The sequence below is a fragment of the Alnus glutinosa genome, chromosome 10 (assembly GCF_958979055.1).
Source record: "Alnus glutinosa chromosome 10, dhAlnGlut1.1, whole genome shotgun sequence".
Lineage (NCBI taxonomy): Eukaryota > Viridiplantae > Streptophyta > Magnoliopsida > Fagales > Betulaceae > Alnus > Alnus glutinosa.
This window is the reverse complement of record NC_084895.1, coordinates 7,035,503-7,056,565: the sequence shown is the minus strand read 5'-3', so window position 1 is coordinate 7,056,565 and position 21,063 is coordinate 7,035,503. Positions and strand designations below refer to the sequence as shown.

The following is a 21,063-nucleotide window of genomic DNA, read 5'->3' as shown; positions in this document are numbered from 1 at the left end:
TATTATTTTTTTTAGTTTTTTTTTTTATTATTCTCTTTGGCCTCAGCGATAACGACGACGCACAACCTGCACAGGGACCGCTTGCCGGGTCAACCTCGGAGCTCCTCGATACCGAGCGGCCTCAATCGCTAGAGTGAAAGAACTCGATGGCAGGTCAACGAGGCTGATCTCTAGGAACCCGAGCCACTCACCGTGTTCACGAACTTCCCTCTTTGAGCCCGAAAGCCGTCGTCGCTTCCCGGCACCAATATTCGGTGCTAGAACCAGCTAAGGCTGCGCGAACGACAGCGACTGAGCTCTTTTTGGGAAATCCGAAGTCCTCCGTCAACAACGATGAGGCTCCGATCGGCGTTCTCTTCGTCATTGATTTGAACGCCAATGTCGCCATTTGTGGAAAAAATTTGAATTGAAAGGGATCGAAGGCAAGCTCAGATGAGGATAGAAGGGGATTTGATGAATTCTTGAGGTTGAGGGTTGAAGATGCGTGACTGAGAGAGAGTCAGAGAGAGAGGCGTTTTTTATTCATTAAAATAATGTATTGGGTAGCACTGTAGCTACCAATGGATGGAGACCTAATTTTGTCAATTTCTTTCAAATTTCATCATGAACTTTTCTATTTTCTTCCATTTCTTGGAGGTCTCTCACCGTTCCACAAGTCTCTTGGATGGAAAGAGAGACAAAATTGACTTTCGATGACTCTGGAAATTTCAACCCCTCATGAGTGGTCAAAGTGATTCATGTAGAATTCAAAGTCTCATGATCCATCATTGTTTGGCTCTAATGCTTTTCGCAGCAGCAAGATGTCAAGTAGCTTTTTCTTCATTAACTTGAACATCCATATTCCATTCTGTAACTTCCTCACATTTGTCTAATTTGTTGGATTGAGATCAGGTCAATGCTTAAATTATTAAATTTATCTCATCTTATCAGCTTAAACTTTTGAGACAAATGTTCTAGATAATATAATCTCCATACAATAGGGGATTTGATTTGAACAATTTATTGTAATTATAATCTATCAAATTTGATTGATTTGATTGATTTGTTTCTAATCAGATTTCATGGTAATCAAATCACATTGATTGATTACCATACTTATCTACCCAAATCCTTCTATATATAGGAGTCTATCGTATTGTAAAAATATCAAGCAATAAGAGCAACAATGTAGTCTTTTTGGCTTTACTCTGTGGACGTGGACATAGTAATAATACTCTGCACATAAAACTGTCGTCATATCACTACATTATGTTCTTTTAAAAAAACAGTAAGCATCATATTATTGAATCAACTGACTCACACAAATTCAGTATGGGATTGTGGGAGCATTTACCATCAAATATTTAATTTTGCAAGTTCAAAAGATTATAGATTAGATTATTTGCTCGCTTAAGAGATTTAAAGCTAATGTAGCTAAGTTTTATTGCTTTGTAATTATCAACGTTGTTTTCTTTTGTATGTAAAATGTTTAGAGATTTACTTATATTTAGTAAACTTTTCATGTATGCTTTCGTGTCAATTGTGACACATGTTTCGTTGTAATTAGTGTAAATGAAATTAAATAACTTATAATAAATGTCTAGAAGTCTTTTAGTTAGCTCAATTTGTTATGCTATGATTCCAAAGTCTTTAAGTAAAAAGTATATTCCGCTGCAATATTATAACTCTAATGACGTCGTAACAGCACTAGCAATAGACTCCCAACCATTTTCCCTAATTTTGGGAAAATTTAGGGAATGAAACCACCCTTTTTTTTTTCTTATATAAAAACACCTCACAACAGCTTCCCTTTATCTTTCCCTATATATTAAAATATTATTTTCTTTAGTTTCTTTTATTTTTTTATTCTCTTTGGTCTCAACGATGACGACGACACACAACCTGCACAGGGACCACTTGCCGGGCCGGCCTTCATCGCTGGAGTGAAAGAACTCAATGGCAAGGTCGTCGAGGCTGATCTCCGGGAACCCGAGACCCTCACCGTGTTCACGAACTTCCCTCTCTGAGCCGGAACGTCGTCGTCGCTTCCAGGCACCAATATTCTGTGCGAGAACCGGCTAAGGCTGCGCAAATGACTGTGAGCTAAGCTCTTATTGGGCAATTCAGAGTCCTCTGTCTACAACGGTGAGGCTCCGATCGGTTTTCTCTTCATCATTGATTTGAACGCCGATGTCGCCATTTGTCGAAAAAATTTGAATCGAAGGGGATCGAAGGCTGACTCAGATGAGGATAGAAGGGGATTTGATGAATTCTTGAGGTTGAGGGTTAAGGATGCGTGACTGAGAAAGAGTCAGAGAGAGAGAAAAGTTTTTTATTTATTAAAATAATGTATTGCGTAGCACTGTACCTACCCAAGGATGAAGCCCAAAAACAGGGCAACTGCAGTGGCTTTTTTTTTTTTTTTTTTTGTAACTTTTGTCAAATTTTTCCTATTTTAGGGAAGAAAACCACTTATAGGGCATCTGCTACTAGTCCTTTAATGTCACGTGCAAAATCAAAATTTTCACTTACGTTTTTTTTATAAAAGGCAGGGCGTTACACCAAGTGTCTTCTTACATACATGAAGCACATATTTTATTTAACATCCTTTAACACCGTTAATTCCTTCATCCACTAATGACATGTGATGTTTAGATTTTCTTGGCATTTATTGGAATGGATCGGAGGAAAATTTTGTCAATTTCTTTCAAATGTCATCATGAACTTTTTTATTTTCTTCCATTCCTTTGAGATCTCTCACCATTTCTTAAGTCTCTTGGATGGAAAGAGAGACAAAATTGACTTGTGATGACTCTGGAAATTTCAACCCCTCATGTGTGGACAAAGTGATTCATGCAGAATTCAAAGTCTCATGATCCATCATTGTTTGGCTCTAATGCTTTTCGCAGCAGCAAGATGTCAAGTAGCTTTTTCTTCGTTAACTTGAACATCCATATTCCATTCTGTAACTTCCTCACATTTGTCTAATTTGTTGGATTGAGATCAGGTCAATGCTTAAATTACTAAATTTATCTCTTCTTATCTGCTTTAGCTTTTAAGACAAATGTGTTAGAGAATATAATCTCCATATACTAGGAGATTTAATTTGAGCAATTTATTGTAATTATAATCTATCAAATCTAATTGATTTGATTGATTTGTTTCTAATCAAATTTCATTGTAATCAAATCACATTGATTGATTACCATACTTATCTACCCAAATACTTCTACATATAGGAGTCTATTCTATTGTAAAAATATCAAGCAATAAGAGCAATAATGTAGCCTTTTTGGCTTTACCCTGTGGACGTGGACATAGTAATAATACTCTGCACATAAAACTGTCGTCATATCACTGCATTATGTTCTTTTAAAAAAACAGTAAGCATCATATTATTGAATCAATTGACTCACAAATTCAGTATGGGATTGTAGGAGCATTTACCATCAAATATTTAATTTTGCAGGTTCAAAAGATTATAGATTGGATTATTTGCTCGCCTATGAGATTTAAAGCTAATGTAGCTAGGTTTTAATGCTTTGTAATTATCAACGTTGTTTTCTTTTGTATGTAACATGTTTAGAGATTTACTTGTCTTTAGTAAACTTTTCATGTATGCTTTCGTGTCAATTGTGACACATGTTTCGTTGTAATTAGTGTAAATGAAATTAAATAACTTATAATAAATGTCTAGAGGTATTTTAGTTAGCTCAATGTGTTATGTTATGATTCCAAAGTCTTTAAGTAAAATGTATATTCCGTTGCAATATTATAACTCTAATGATGTCGTAATAGCACTAGCAATAGACTCTCAACCATTTTCCCTAATTTTAGGAAAATTTAGGGAATGAAACCAACCTTTTTTTTCTAATATAAAAACACCCCACAACAGCTTTCTTTTATCTTTCCCTATATATTAAAATATTATTTTCTTTAGTTTCTTTTATTTTTTTATTCTCTTTGGTCTCAGCGATGACGACAACACACAACCTGCACAGGGACCACTTGCCGGGCCGGCCTTCATCGCTGGAGTGAAAGAACTCAATGGCAAGGTCGTCGAGGCGAATCTCCGAGAACCCAAGACCCTCACCGCGTTCACAAACTTCCCTCTCGGAGCCAGAACGTCGTCGTCGCTTCCAGGCACCAATATTCTATGCGAGTACCAGCTAAGGCTGCGCAAACGACTGTGAGCTGAGCTCTTATTGGGCAATTCGGAGTCCTCTGTCGACAACGGTGAGGCTCCGACCGGTGTTCTCTTCATCATTGATTTGAACGCCGATGTCCCCATTTGTCGAAAAAATTTGAATCGAAGGGGATCGAAGGCTAACTCCGATGAGGATAGAAGGGGATTTGATGAATTCTTGAGGTTGAGGGTTGAGGATGCGTGACTGAGAGAGAGTCAGAGAGAGAGAGACGTTTTTTATTTATTAAAATAATGTATTGGGTAGCACTGTAGCTACCCAAGGATGAAGCCCAAAAATAGGGCAACTGTAGTGGCTTTTTTTTTTTTTTTTTGTAACTTTTGTCAAATTTTTCCTATTTTAGGGAAGAAAACCACTTATAAGGCATCTGCTACTAGTCCTTTAATGTCACGTTCAAAATCAAAATTTTTACTTACGTTTTTTTTATAAAAGGCAGGGCGTTACACCAAGTGTCTTCTTACATACGGGAAGCACATATTTTATTTAACATCCTTTAACACCGTTAATTCCTTCATCCACTAATGACATGTGATGTTTAGATTTTCTTGGCATTTATTGGAATGGATGGGAGGAAAATTTTGTCAATTTCTTTCAAATGTCATCATGAACTTTTTTATTTTCTTCCATTCCTTTGAGATCTCTCACCGTTTCACAAGTCTCTTGGATGGAAAGAGAGACAAAATTGACTTGTGATGACTCTGGAAATTTCAAACCCTCATGAGTGGACAAAGTGATTCATGCAGAATTCAAAGTCTCATGATCCATCATTGTTTGGCTCTAATGCTTTTCGCAGCAGCAAGATGTCAAGTAGCTTTTTCTTCGTTAACTTGAACATCCATATTCCATTCTGTAACTTCCTCACATTTGTCTAATTTATTTGATTGAGATCAGGTCAATGCTTAAATTATTAAATTTATCTCTTCTTATCAGCTTAGGCTTTTAAGACAAATGTGTTAGAAAATATAATCTCCATATACTAGGGGATTTAATTTGAGCAATTTATTGTAATTATAATCTATCAAATCTAATTGATTTGATTGATTTGTTTCTAATCAAATTTCATGGTAATCAAATCACATTGATTGATTACCATACTTATCTACCCAAATCCTTCTATATATAGGAGTCTATTGTATTGTAAAAATATCAAGCAATAAGAGCAACAATGTAGCCTTTTTCGCTTTACCCTGTGGACGTGGACATAGTAATAATACTCTGCACATAAAACTGTCGTCATATCACTGCATTATGTTCTTTTACAAAAACAGTAAGCATCATACTATTGAATCAGCTGACTCACCAAATTCAGTATGGGATTGTGGGAGCATTTACTATCAAATATTTAATTTTGCAGGTTCAAAAGATTATAGATTGGATTATTTGCTCGCTTCAGAGATTTAAAGCTAATGTAGCTAGGTTTTATTGCTTTGTAATTATCAACGTTGTTTTCTTTTGTATGTAACATGTTTAGAGATTTACTTGTATTTAGTAAACTTTTCATGTATGCTTTCGTATCAATTGTGACACATGTTTCGTTGTAATTAGTGTAAATGAAATTAAATAACTTATAATAAATGTCTAGAAGTATTTTGTTAGCTCAATGTGTGATGCTGTGATTCCAAAGTCTTTAAGTAAAAAGTATATTCCGTTGCAATATTATAACTCTAATGACGTTGTAACAGCACTAGCAATAGACTCCCAACCATTTTCCCTAATTTTAAGAAAATTTAGGGAATGAAACCACCTTTTATTTTTTTCCTATATAAAAACACTTCACAACAGCTTCCCTTTATCTTTCATTTTATATTAAAATATTATTTTTTTTAGTTTCTTTTTTTTTTTTATTCTCTTTGGTCTCAACGATGACAACGACACACAACCTGCATAGGGACCGCTCGCCAGGCCGGCCTTCACCGCTGGAGTGAAAGAACTCAATGGCAAGGTCCTTTAATGTCACGTGCAAAATCAAAATTTTCACTTACGTTTTTTTTATAAAAGGCAGGGCATTACACCAAGTGTCTTCTTACATATGGGAAGCACATATTTTATTTAACATCCTTTAACACCGTTAACTCCTTCATCCACTAAAGACATGTGATGTTTAGATTTTCTTGGCATTTATTGGAGTGGGTCGGAGGAAAATTTTGTCAATTTCTTTCAAATTTCATCATGAACTTTTTTATTTTCTTCCATTCCTTTGAGGTCTCTCACCGTTCCACAAGTCTCTTGGATGGAAAGAGAGACAAAATTGACTTCTGATGACTCTGGAAATTACAACCCCTCATGAGTGGACAAAGTGATTCATGCAGAATTCAAAGTCTCATGATCCATCATTGTTTGGCTCTAATGCTTTTCGCAGCAGCAAGATGTCAAGTAGCTCTTTCTTCGTTAACTTGAACATCCATATTCCATTCTGTAACTTCCTCACATTTGTCTAATTTGTTGGATTGAGATCAAGCCAATTCTTAAATTATTAAATTTATCTCTTCTTATCAGCTTAAACTTTTAAGACAAATGTGTTAGAGAATATAATCTCTATATTAGGGGATATGATTTGACTTTTGAGATCTTCGATGACTTATACAATGTTCCTAGCACTTCTTCGGCGAGAATAATTCGTCACCGGCGAGCTTCCGACTGGTTCTCAGACCCATCTTTTGTCCTTTGTGTTATTGTTTAAAAATTCAGGCCCATTTTAGCCTATAGTTTGCTCTGGCCCATTTTATTTTGGCATTTATGGTATTGTTTAAAACTCATACCCATTTTTAGCCCATAGTTGGCTTTGATTTTGGCCCATAGTTGGCCTATTGATACTTAAGGCGCATCTCCACTGTCGTTGACTTCCTCCAGTCATCATCGTCAATTGTCGTCGATCATTGTCATCTCCAGACAAAGATGAAGAATTTATTGCAAACTCAAACTTCCAGATTCCTTGCACCTTGAGTTTGAGGGGAGATGTTAAAGAATATAATCTCCATATATTAGGGGATTTGATTTGAGCAATTTATTGTAATTATAATCAATCAAATCTGATTGATTTGTTTGTAATCAGATTTGATGGTAATCAAATCACATTAATTGATTACCATATTTATCCAAATCACATTAATTGATTACCATATTTATCTACCCAAATGCTCCTATAAATAGGAGTCTATTGTATTGTGAAAGAGAATACTTTCTAGAGAGCCCCTTCCATAAGGATGGGCTATAAAAGTGATATTTTACAACCTCCACTCAAACTTTGCCACATCAGCTAAAACCAACAAATAGAATAGGATGAATGCAGCCAATCCTTCACCTAATTGGCATATTTTCGTCTTTTTCCTTCCTGGTCTAGCCGGATATGAACACCCCGGCCGTTCTCAACCACTGGCAATTGCAATGCCGACCACCGGGACCCGTCGCCAACACCCACTGGAGGAGCACTGCCACATCGTCCTGCTCAACCACCGGGACAACGCCAACCACCACACGCAACACTGCAATTACTCCTACTACAAATAGCTTCAAAACCATTGCTAATTAGGAACAAATTTCACAAAAATTCAGCGCGATGATTATCAACAACAACCTGAAGCATTGTTTAGTAGCCACCGCTGGAGCACAAAACACCAAGAGCAAGATTTGAAAACACACTCACAGAAAACTCAAATGGTGTCGTACTTGTCCAGGAGTGATTGGCCCAACGATCACCATTTTCGCAAGGAAAACCAAACGAAGCCACCCACCACTGGTTCGACCGAATCTAGGCAAGATCCGGCTGGAAACCCATGCACACCGGTGTGGGTTTTGGTGGGTCGGGGTGCGTGGGTTTCCAACAGTGTCGGGAGCTCATCGGTGGCTGAGGTCTAGGTCAGGGTCGAGGTCGGGAGCTCGCTTCACATCGCCGGAGGTCAGTGGTTGGGATTGGGGTCTGTCGCTAGACGGATCTTTCATTCTCTATCGTCGAACGAATCTCTCATCGCAATGACTTCGTGGATTACTACTGTCTCTAATAAAATCCTCCTCAGGCTGTGAGTCTGTGGAATCCAACGGCGGCATTTGGCTGGGAGAGGTGGGGTGGTATGCAGTTAGTTCGCCAGGCCTAAGGTTAGAAGGAAAATAGAAATAAGAAAAGTGATAATCCGATGTATTAGGCTATAGTATATTTAGTGTGTTTTATATGATGTGTCAAATTCTTATTGAAGGCTATAAAACATCAATTTTACAGATGGTCCAGATCGAAGGTATTCTCTACTTTCTATGAGGATAGCCTTTAAACTCCTCATTTCATAGCAACCAATTATTAGTAGACAAGTCATCTATTTATATATATATAAAAAATAAACATGAAAACACCTAATCCTTTGAAACAAATTAAAGAATGACGATTTTGGACCCCTCGTTGACCCCTCATTTCAACAATATCCTTGGGCAATTCTTTGAACAATCTTTAGACCGGCAGATTCTGGCGGTGGCCCAAATTAAAACCCACCCTTAAGTGGTTTAAGAAAAGTTAGAAAATGCAAGCTGGGTAGAAGCCATCGTTAGGGAAGGATTTGAGTAAGGGTTTGGGTCCTGCGGTTGTGGGACCAAGTGCAACCCAGCGTGATGGATCTCCTTTTGTCCCTCTGCATAGCCTAGCCGTTCATGTTGTAGTTGATCGAAAGAGGAGAAAGAGCGTCGTGGGGCGGAAGGGCTTATGAGATGGGTGTTATTGGTGTTCATCCTAGATAGTCCTGGAGGATTGTTATATATGCTGTTAATGGCAAGTTGGTTGTAACATAGGATCTGTTGCTGACTCTAAGTTTGGGGTGGTGGGTTTTGGTATAAAATCTAGTGTTTTCATAGCTATTGTTTGATGTGTGTTTTAATGATGTGTTAATATCTCATTAGAGGTTTAAAAGTTAAATTTTACAGTCTATCCTTATAGAAAGGGCTTTCATTGTAAAAATATCAAGCAATAAGAGCAACGATGTAGCCCTTTAGGCTTTACCCTGTAGACGTAAGTTATATACCGAACCACATAAAATTCCTTTGTCTATTTTATTATTCTGCAATCTTTATTTTTCATTTGTTTATGTTTTCTTTCAAAGTAGTTCTGAGTTCGAATCTTGACTCCGCCATTCCTCCCAATTTCAATTAAATATTCCACGTATTGAGAATCACCTATTAAAAAAGGAGTTTGAGCCCACACCACACGTGAGGGTGAGGGAGAATGTAAGTGAAGTTTTCCACAATTTTAAGTGTTTTGTTAGTATTATAAATTCTTTTCTATAAATAATATAATCATGAGCCTCTTGATATTCAGCCGAATCTAACATATGAAAAGTTGCCCGTGCAAATTTTGGATTGCAAAGAGCACCAGTTGAGAACCAAGTCCATCCCTTTCGTGAAAGTTTTATGGCTGAATCACGGAGTTGAGGAAGCCTCATGGGAGCTTGAGCAGCAAATGCGAGATAAATATCCTCACTTATTCGAGTAAACTCTGGTATGATTCATTAATTCATATTGATTATGCGTTAAATTTTCTATAGAAGTGCACGTTTACATGTGCTTATAGCAGTTTAATGTCCAAATTTTGAGGGCGAAATTTTATAAGGAGGGGGGATGTAATGTCCAAGAAAATATTTAATGAGCTTATTAAGATTAAATAAATAAAAAAAAAATATGTCTATTAAGTATGGTAAAATAAAATGGAGTTTTATTTTACCCTATAGACTTGTAAATGATAGCCATAAAAATAAAATATAAGTGACATTTGTAAGTCTAAAGAATATAGAAAATAAAATAAAATAGAAATGAAATGAAATAAAAAAACAAATGAAGAAAAGAAAGAAAGAAAAAAAAAAAAAAAAAAAAAAAAAAAAAAAAGAAGAAGAAGAAGAAGAAGAGAATGAAGGGTCGTACGGCCCTTCAGTTAAAGAGCCAGCCGAGCTGCCTCTTTTATAAAATAAAAATAAAATAAAATAAAAAATAAAAAATTAAAATGTGGGGCATGTGCCCCACACCTGCGCCCCAAAACAGGGCGTAGCAATTAGTGAGGCGCACCTCACTTAAAAGAAAAGCAAAAAGAAAGAGGCACCTCACTGTCTCTTTTTCTTCTAGCAGAAAGCAGAACGTGAGGGAAGAAACAGAAAAAGGGGGGAGGTTTCATAGTGAAAAATTGTGATTTAGGAAGATCTAAGGGTCCAATCTCAAATCTAATTTTGGAAATGTGATCTACGCGTGTGGATCTACGTTTTGACCGATCATTTTGAGGTAAAACACTAAATTCATATTTTTGAGATTTTTAATTAAATCTTGTAAATGTGAGTTTAATTGAATGTTCTCTTTAGGTGTTTGGTTATTTGGAATTTTCTGGAGGCTACCCAACCTTGGGTATTAGTTGGTGAACTTTGAGTAAGTCTTTCTAAAACCCTAACTTTTGGGGTTATGTATCTAAATTGCAATTTTGTGTCTAATCCTAAGTAAACTCTATGGGTTAATGTTATTTGCGTTAAAATAGTATTGTTATGTTATGAGTTGGTAAATATAAAATGGTGGTGACTATTTGGTATGATTAGATTAGTGGATATTAATTTGGGATTTTTAGGTGCTTAAACTCTAGATTTTTAATTTGTGAATTAATTGAATTTAGGGTGTGGATTAATCCCAAAATTATCTATGGATTTCATGAAAATAAGTGTATATAGGGTTGGGTCCTAATGTTAGTAATTTGTATAATAGGAGATTTTAATTGTAAACCTAATAATAATTCTATGTATAAGTTTAGTTAATTAATGGGTAATAAAGTAAACCTTAGAATTTTATGGGTAACTTAGTGATGTAGTCTTTGAGCGATTCAAAGTACTACTTAACGTGGTTATTGGTTAAGAAACTGAATGGTGCATTGTGTTGTGTTTTAGCGGCACTTCGTGGGTCGAATCTTGAGTTGTTGGAATTTGGGAGTATAAGCAGCTCAAGGTGAGTATTCTACTCACTGAGAAGTATTATTTTCTTAAATGATGAATTGTAAAATATATATTGTTTTACAAACCTGAACCAACTGTATGTTGATTATGATCTGTTTTGAATGATTTGAGTACTTTTGAGTATTTTGAAATTATGATGATGTTTTGAAGTATGAATATGATATGTGATTTTAGAGTAATTATAAGTTGAAAATTTAAGTTATGCAAATTGTCTAAGAAATGATATGTTGGACTGTTTATGTTTTATAAAGAAAGCATGATTCAGGAAATGAAATGTATATTGTTTTAAGGCATAATGCATATGCATATGCATATGAACACTAAACGTACATCGAAGTGAGATTCATAGCCCACGGGAAACAATGCTTGGGGTAATTCCCATGATGCTTGGATTAATTTCCATGATGCTTGGGGTAATTTCCATGATGCTTGGGGTAATTTCCATGATGCTTGGATTAATTTCCATGATGTGCATTGCATAATCATTTATAGCATGATTTTGATGAGTGTGATGGTTTTATACTATGAGTAAGTTTACTAGACGTATTGGTATGAATAAGAGTTTTAATGGAAAAGAGCTTATGTATATTTCTATCGTCTGGTTGCACGTGTTAAAAAGCATTGTACCATCAATCATAAAAAGTATTATAGTAGATGAGAATGTATGTAGTTGTTTCCAACAATGAAACTTCTATGTATAAGCTCAGCTGCCTAGTATGTTTAAATGTTTTCTATTAGTCGATGTCACTAAATCAGCTATGGAGATTTTTAAACAAAAGTTTATAAATTGGTGGCTGTTATAGTATACGCATGACTAAAAATAAAAAGTTGGTTCTTTGCGAAAACTCAGTGAATAGTATACCTCTGAAGTCTTAGTGTATTTATTTTTGCTAAGGCGGTGAACTCATTATTTCACCTATACGGATGTGGCTACTCCCCACAACCGTATAGATGAGGCTTCTTTGGTTATAGGTACACCCGACTTGGAGGATGACCCTGTAGCTTTTTATTTGGGATACTACGACTAGAGCTTGACGTGACAATTGTAGTGTGATGGACCACGGGTTGTCCATACCTTTTGGGTATTTTGTATATGGCTCGTGACAAATGTGTCACTTATTCTTTTGTGTGGCCATTATTTTGTAATAGTTGTAATGATGTTAAATCTTAAACAGTTAGACATGTGTATGGCTCTTTTGTGTAAACATTGGGTTTATATTTAGACATGCTTTTCCGCTGAGTTAATAATTGTATCATTATGTTCTGCTGCATAGATAGAACTCTGATTATCAGGTGCATGTTAAGGGGCATGTGCCATATGTTGGCTGAGGGACATGTAGTCGTGCTACTGTGAAGATTCATTTGTATGTTTCCAAAAAAATAAAAAACTTCCGTCTAAAATTTAACAGAAGTCCACATTAGATACCTTAAAAAACATATCTGGGTTACAATGTTTCCTTTTTGGCAGAGAGTGACAAAAATATTTTTATAATGAATTTTGCTTTTTTTTAAAGAAAATGACAAAAATTCAGAAAAAATAAAAAATATATATATCTTTTTTTAAAAACAATTTACCAGAAATATTTTTGTATGAAAACATAACAGGATGATCGTCAACCCAAATTATCGAATTGGAAACTCGAGAATAAAATTGAAATTGCAAGAAAACTTAATTTTTCCAAAGAGAAAAGGGAACGTACATAACCCAAGCCTTACATTCTGTGTATCATGTATTACAGGAGATATAACCTTTGAACTATGGCCTTTATAATTGTAATAAAATTTCAAGAGTGGATGAGATTAGAATTTTTTTTTTTTTTGCTGAAATATTTTGTTAGCGTACCTATATGTACGTATACCATCCGTATATGGTATACATACATTGTTCCCTTGACTTTAAAGCTAAGGTCCTGTAGCAGTTTTCGCTACAATATGTATATATATATATATATATATAGAGAGAGAGAGAGAGAGAGAGAGAGAGAGAGAGAGAGATCATTTGTTATTTATTTTTTGTTTCTTCTTTTGAAGCTTGTTGATTCCATTATTCCATTAAAGAGATGGATCCCAGGTTGGTGAAGGCAGCGCTTAATGGAAACACCATTGAACTGCAGAAATTACTTCAAGAGGACTCCCTCTTACTGGAGAGAGATTCAGTAGCCTTGTACCCTGAAACTGCCCTTCACATTGCAACCATGGGTGGGCAGACACAGTTTGTGAGGGAGCTACTGAAGCTTAAACCAGATTTTGCCACCAGACTGAACAAGGACGGGTTTAGCACAATACACATAGCCTCCGCCAATGGTTTTGTGGAAACAGTGAGAGAGTTATTGAAGTTTAGCCGTGAGCTGGCCCATCTCAAGAGCAGCGATGGAAAGACTTCTCTTCATTGTGCAGCTGTAACTGGGAGGGTTCGAGTCATTGAGGAAGTGATTGGCTTTTCTCCCGACTGTATCGGAGACGTGACTCAAAGAGGCGAGACTGCGCTTCACCTAGCCGTGAAGTATAACCAATTTGAGGCCTTCAAAGCCATGGTTGATCTATCGAAGCAGCTTAACATAAAGGACATTCTGAATGCTGGGGATGAAGATGGCAACACTGTATTACACCTTGCAATTGCAAGGAAGCAGAGTCAGGTAAATAATTCCTTCTTTATTTGGGTGCTTCAATTCATGCTTGGGATCTTTTTAGGCGTAAAAGGCTTCTCTAAATAGCAACTGATGCCTAACAGTATTATTAGGATTGTTCTAAGCAACGTATAATAGTAAACAAAAAATTAAATATTTGAGGCTATGAATTATCGTGAAGGGAATAGAGAACCAAGATTTTTAAAAATAATCATGCAAATCATTTATCAAGTTTCATAATTTCCTTCCCGCATGCTTTTCTACTCTTCTCAAACCTTCCTGCTTTATCCATAATGCACGGTATAGAAGGTTTGTCTTTGTAAATATATTAATAGAAATTAAATTTTGACCTATATCCTCCATTTTTATATCACAGGAGCGTCCTTAAAATTTTTTGTTTCTCTGAAAAGTGAATAGTACTTCTCAAGACATTGAAAAATACTATTCACTTCTCAATCAATTATTTATTCACAAAATATATTATCTCTCCTACTTTATTTATCTTTCTTACTTTTAATTAAAGTAAGGGTAAAAATTATATTATCTCTCTCCTACTTTATCTTCTTTTTTCTATTTTTAACTAAAGTAAAAGTAAAAAAATATATATATATATATATATATATATATTTTAATGATATCAGAAAAAATAAGGAAAGCTACTATAGAGGTTTTTTGTTTTTTAAGAGAAAAAAAAATGATTTTATTCCCTACATATAAAAAAAAAAAATGGTTAAGAAATTGTTGTGAATGTTAGAAATATTTTTGGCTTTCAAATAAATTATTGGCTCGGTAATAGTACTTGACTGATAACCAGTTAACGAAGGGATAGTAGTGTCAAAAGCATAGAAACTCGATCCAGAAAGAAACTTAAGTGGCTTTGAAACTACAAGGATCAAAGTGTATATCTATTAACTAGACTAATTTGCTTACGTAACATGGGATAAGAATTTAATAAGAATTTGTCAACAAGATTCCTAAAATAGATAAATCTATCCTCAATTCAAAAATGATAGATTTGGCTATGACCCCCCTTGATTTTTACATTTTTTTTTAATTTTTTTATTAATGCTCCGTTTGTTTCGACGTAAAATGATTTTCGTCGTAAAATATTTTTGTCGAAATCATTTTTAGAAAAAATGATTTTCTCAAAAATATTTTCCAGCGTTTGGCTCGCTCGAAAAAATTACAAAAAGTGAAAATCAGAGTCCAGCAAATGCTGCCAGATTCCGGAGAGCAGATTTGGCCGGATTTGGCAATAATGACCAGATTCCAACTGAACTCTTCCAGATCCGGTCATATTCGGCCATTTTGGCCAGATCCGGCTAAATCTGTAGCCGGATCTGTCCAGATCCGGTCGAATCCCTGCTGTTTTCGCCAGATCCGGCCACTTTGGCCAGATCCTGCCAAATCCGGCCGGATTCCGACCATTTTGGCCAGATCCGGCCGGTTGCTAACAATGGCCGAAATTCAGCCAGTTTCTGCCAGAATTTGGTCCACTGGCATCCAGAGACGATGGCCGAATTCTAGCCCCAAAAGGATTCTGATGGTCGGATGTTACTGAATTCCAGCGCTAGCTAGATTCCGATGACCAACAATTGTTGAATTCCGGCAATCAGATATCAAACATGCATGTAAAGATGAAGAGTTTAATTTTGGAAAACGATTTACGGTTTTAAAAACCATCAATTATTTTCCAAAAATTAAATAAGCTTTTACGGTCAAACTAAAAATGATTTCTGTTGACCATTATTTTCGCCCTTACCAAACACTGTAAAATGCCAAACCAAAACAAATGGAGCATAAGTTCAAAATATTTGTATTTTTGGCTTAAAAACTAGCTAGGCTTGGTCATACTAAAAATAAAACTGAACCCTCATTCATACTTTGGCTTCTCCAAATAGAAAGTTCTGGTTTCGTCCCTACGGATAGGTGTAATGACTCACCCCCAACGACACAATATTGTCCGCTTTTGGTTCCCCCAAATCAGACTTCCCAAGAGGTCACCCATTCCGGTACTACTCTCGTAGAAGCACGCTTAACTACAAAGTTTTAATAGGTTCATGACCATCACAGCTTTAAAACACGTTGTATCAAGAATGATACGTTTATACGTATAAGCACGTACATCCCTATTCACAGGCAATGTGGGACGTCGCAATCACCACCTTTTGGGACCCAGCGTCTCAGCTGGCGACCCTCATGTGATTTTGCCATTCTTGGCGTCCCAACGAGTGCCCGCTGACAACCTTCATACGCTTGTGCACGCTCCCCCCATCTTAGGTTGAGCAATGGCTCTGATACCATTTGTAACGACTTACCCCAACGACACAATATTGTCCGCTTTTGGCTCCCCCAAATCAAACTTCCCAAAAGGTCACCCATCCTAATACTGATCTCACAGAAGCACGCTTAACTGTAAAGTTTTGATAAGTTCATGGCCATGGCGACTTTAAAACGCATTGTATCAAGAATAATGCATTTATACATATAAGCACATCCCTATTCCCAGGCGATGTGGGATATCACAGTAGGGGTAGGGGTAAGGGTTGGGGAAAAAATTGAATGAATAAAAATATAGTAGGGTTGAAACTACGGATGAGGATACAATTATTAACAATATTCACATCCACATCCGTATAATGCGATTATCACATTTGCATCATGCGATTGCTATCCGGCCACATTCGTACAATTATTGTGGTTATTATCCGCTATCCGTATATGAGATAGTAAACATTTTAGGCCTTGAAATTGTAATTTCTCTTTCTAATAAATACAAAAAAGTTTATCAATAGTTGAACATTATTATTTATATCACACTAGCTAATCATTTTGTGATGAAATTTCAATCTCATACATTATTTAATTTCCTGCATCATCTATTTATAGTTGTTTAAGAAAAAAAGATATTAAAAAACCGCTATCTGCATATGAGGTAACATCAAAACAACGTTGTTTTAGTGAATTACATTTTACATATATATCTATATATATATATATATATATATATATGTAAATAGTAGTTTTGTTAACCGCATTTGTATATACAGATAGCGGATAGCGAATAGCGAATAATTATTACCCACCCACATTTTTACCCCATACTTAACATTGGCAGTAAAAGAAAAGGGTGGAAATTGCTTTTCCTTTCCTCTTTTCTGTATCGCTTTCTTTTCGAGTAGGAATCAGTCATAGGCCCAATCATTAGAGTGAAAGAATTCTTATTTTATCACTGCCTTCCATTGTGATATCAGCCCTATAAAGTGAACCCAATAACTTGAGACATGAAAAGGAAATCGCACATGCAACAATACCTCTCAACATAGTAGGGCAAAAAATCATGTGGATGGACAAATATAAATATTTATATATAATTATAACAAAGGCCATAACTCTCCCCAATTTGATCTTCTATGTCTTTTCCCCATCACGTTTCAAGTAGAATCTGGTCGCGTTGCCCCAGGGGAGGTATATAGCTAGCCACCATTAGTAGTCTGACCAAATCTAACTTCAGGTGATTCAATTAATTTATCACATTCCCTTGTCACTTAAATCACCTCGAAATAATATTAAAACCTAATATAAGTTCCTTATAAATAAAATCAAGGCTATTAATTAAATTCTACCAACTAATATTTACTTTCATAAATATCCCATATTCCCTAAATACCTACAAGATTATTATTTGCCCATAAAATATTATAATAAGATTTTAAATCTCAAAATCAAAATATCTTTATCTTTTGTTTAAATCTGAGGTACTACATTCTCTCTTCCTTATATAAATTTCATCATCGAATTTTACACGTAAATTCTATTGATTTACTAGGCTCTCAATATTATACTACCTCTATAGACCTCAAATCAGACTCAATCATACCATTACTAACACCAAGTCCTAACACTTAACTCATTAATTAGTACTCGCTTTTACACTAATATCACATTGCTTAGACCTTAGAAGCATCACAATATATCTTACATTAGAAGCATATCCCGGCACGTACGTAATGATTCAAATCTTACTTTATTGTCCAGAGTCCCCGGTTACATCTATCAATAGATCACCATACCACATATGACCTTAGAAGGATCACCTTTCTCATTCTACTACAATCTGTTTTATATACCAGTCATCCACCAAGCTAGTCACCTAATTTGATTTTAAGGGTGCGTTTGGGATTGCGATTTTGTAGAGAAAAAAAAGCGATTTTAAACCAAATCGCAGAAAATGAACCGTTTGAAAACTGCATTTTTTAAAAAATTGCTATTTGAAAACGCAGAAAAGTGCTTATTCAAATCACAGGCAATTGAGTGTTTTTTTTAAAACACAGTATTTTAAAAGGTTAACCTGCGATTTTAATTAAAGGCCAAACTGAGATTTTGTCAAACGCTTAATTGCGTTTTTAAAAATCATTTTTTTAAATCGCACATTTTTAAATCGCACTTTTTGAAATTACAAACCCAAACAGACTCTAAAGCTCAAAATCAAAATCTCTTTATCCGAAGTTTAAAATATGGAGCGCCACATGAACTACTTCAGTACTGAAATAAGCCACCGGTCTACTACCTTGAATAAGCACAACTCCAATTCCAGTCTTTGAAGCATCATAATGCAAATCAAAGAAGCGGTAGTCAACTTTTCATTTAATCAATTCCAATGTTGCAGTCGCCTCATCATTCGATGAAAATTTTCCAGGTGTCATGCAAGATGTGATCGACGCGCACCATGATAGTGCTGAAGTTACGGATGAAACACCGATAGAGCGATACCAACCCAAGAAAACTCTGCACTTTATGAACTGTAGTAGTTAACGGTCATTGCTTATCCATTGCAACCTTGGATTCATCCACCCAAAAGTCTATCCTTTAACACCATATAGCCTAAAAGAGTAATGATTCACTATCACCTAAATATACAACTTTTCACCACCTTGTTTATGTGGCAAGGTGGTCCCCCACCTTAATTTATTTTTTTAAAAAAAAAAAATTAAAAAGTAGTGGGGGACCACCTTGCCACATAAGCAAGGTGGTAAAAAATTGTATATTTTGGTGGTATTGAATCATTATTCTAGCCTAAAAATATAACCGAATTAATCTGTCGTAAACGAACACTTGGTTATGACAACAAAGATACAATCATTACCTTGCTTTGTCCTTCTTCTTTGAGTTTAATTGTGCCAATAGAAGATTGGTTAGCTCCTAGGATATCTCCGAAAATGTTTTCCTAGTCAAACGGTTTGCCTTTCAAATTTGTTTGGGTTGGATCTAGTGAGGTTGCTTTCTGTGTGTGTTTTCCCCTAAACTGTGGGGGGTTGGATTGTTGGTTGTCTGCTGCTTTGTTAGTGTCTATAAATAAATTATTCTTCAACAAAAAAAAAAAATTAATTCACTCCTCATTATATTATTTAATGCTTTCACTATCTACAATACGTGCTGTTACAGACTGTGAAATTGCTACTTGGTGGTGATGGAAGCCAACAAGAAGCAGTCAGTGCGAATGTAACCAACAAGAGTGGCCTCACTGCTTTGGATGTGTCCGATGTCATACAGCAAATGGTGGGTGAACCCACTGATTTCATAATCAGGGATTTGCTTCTGCGTGCAGGAGCCTTAAGAGGGTCAGAAGTTGAAGACAAGGAGACTACTCAAGCTCATCCCAGGCAGATCTCGGTGACGACACTACCTCCCCAAACTCTCTGGCAGTTCTTATTACATGATATTTCACTTCTGAACCCTTGTAGGTTTTGGGAAATGTTAGCAAAGGAAGTGAAAAAGTCAACCTCACAAACTCAAAATGCTTTGCTGGTTGTGGCTGTACTTATCGCAACTATAACCTACCAAGCCATACTAAATCCTCCCAATGGTGTTTATTACGGCTCAGATTACACTGCTGCTAATATATCAGCCGATTTACAAGAATTTATTCCATTCATGGTTCCCAACTCTATTGGATTTTTTGCATCGCTTGCTGTGATTATTTTGGTTATGGATGAGTTTCCACTCAAAGCATTGCTGGGGATCGCTGTGCGTTGCATGGCGGCAAGTTATGTTTGCGGGCTTTTATTGATTGGACCTTCTAGTTTAAATGCTTCACGCTGGGCTATGACAATAATAGGAATGATGGTCTCCGTGGACTTACTTCGCTTCGGCTATTGGTTAGTCAAGAGATGGTCCACAGAAATTAGAAACAGAAGAATCCAACGGCAGAGAACCTTTCGTGTGGTTTCACTTGCCAATGGTGCTGTTGCATCTACTGGTCAAGAAAGCCGTGAGCATGCATGAATTATGTTTGATAGTTGGAAGTATATGTGAACTTGAAGAAAATGGCCGGTCGTTGCTTTTAGTATGTTGTGCTTGAATGTGATGTAGAAATTTCATATTCTTAATATAAAGAATAAACTTTATACTGCGGCATGTAATTATGATGCTTCCTATCTCCACCTTTATATTTTATAGTCAAACGATATTTCTCTTTCTTATAAGAATTTGGTCATAGGTGTAACTGAATGTGAAAATTCTGATTTAGATCCCAAGTTTAACTCAAAGTGAAAATTCTATGTAAATTAAAGGTCCAAACCTTCCGCTGGTCAACTCACCATCTCAAGAGTCGGCTTTCCTTTTTTGATTCAGTCCCCTCTTGTTGGCCTTAGAGAGTTAGAGGTACGTAGTTTGGTGGTGGCCTGAAGGCTTGGTGCATGTGGAAGTCGAACCCATTGTTCTGGGCAACTTTAATATATCTTGTATTGTAGTGTATTCAAACCCTCCTAATCCTCGGCTCCTCTCCTGTACTCATGCTCGACGTTTGTAGAGGTACGTGAATGTTTCTTTGGTATATGTGACGGAGAAATGCTTAGTTGTATGCTCTCATTTCACTCCTATCCCACCATTGTCTACGTGGATCAATAATGTTGTTAAAAAAAATTAAGGTCTCACTACAATCTTTCTACTATCTCTCACATTATTGGTCCACGTAGACATGGATGGGATAGGAGTGGGATGAGAGTGTATAACAAAGCATTTCTCTATGTGACAAGATATTTATGAAGGATAGGCGGCTGCTTGAGGAATATTAACGAAGGATATAGGTGGATTAGAAAACAAAGTTGGTTGCTCCTCTCAATTCTTGCAACATGAATATCGATCCTAATGCATTAATTCGATCGATCGTAATACGATTTAATGATCACTTGAAGTCTATGGATTTTGTATTATTTATCATTGCGCATTAGTCCGATCAATCTCTAGCATCCTCCCATTATAGGAAATGTATTGAGCCTCACATCTATGTCCCAA

The 21,063-nt window shown here is 36.0% G+C and overlaps 1 protein-coding gene across 1 annotated transcript; it reads left to right on the top strand.

Annotated features, from left to right (window-relative positions):
- Positions 1 to 13,200: 13,200 nt before the first annotated feature.
- LOC133878968 (ankyrin repeat-containing protein BDA1-like) lies at positions 13,201 to 20,052 on the top strand. Its single transcript, XM_062317526.1, has 2 exons — positions 13,201 to 13,776; positions 19,213 to 20,052. Exons 1-2 carry the CDS (start codon positions 13,201 to 13,203, stop codon positions 20,050 to 20,052), a joined length of 1,416 nt encoding a protein of 471 aa, XP_062173510.1.
- Positions 20,053 to 21,063: the final 1,011 nt, after the last annotated feature.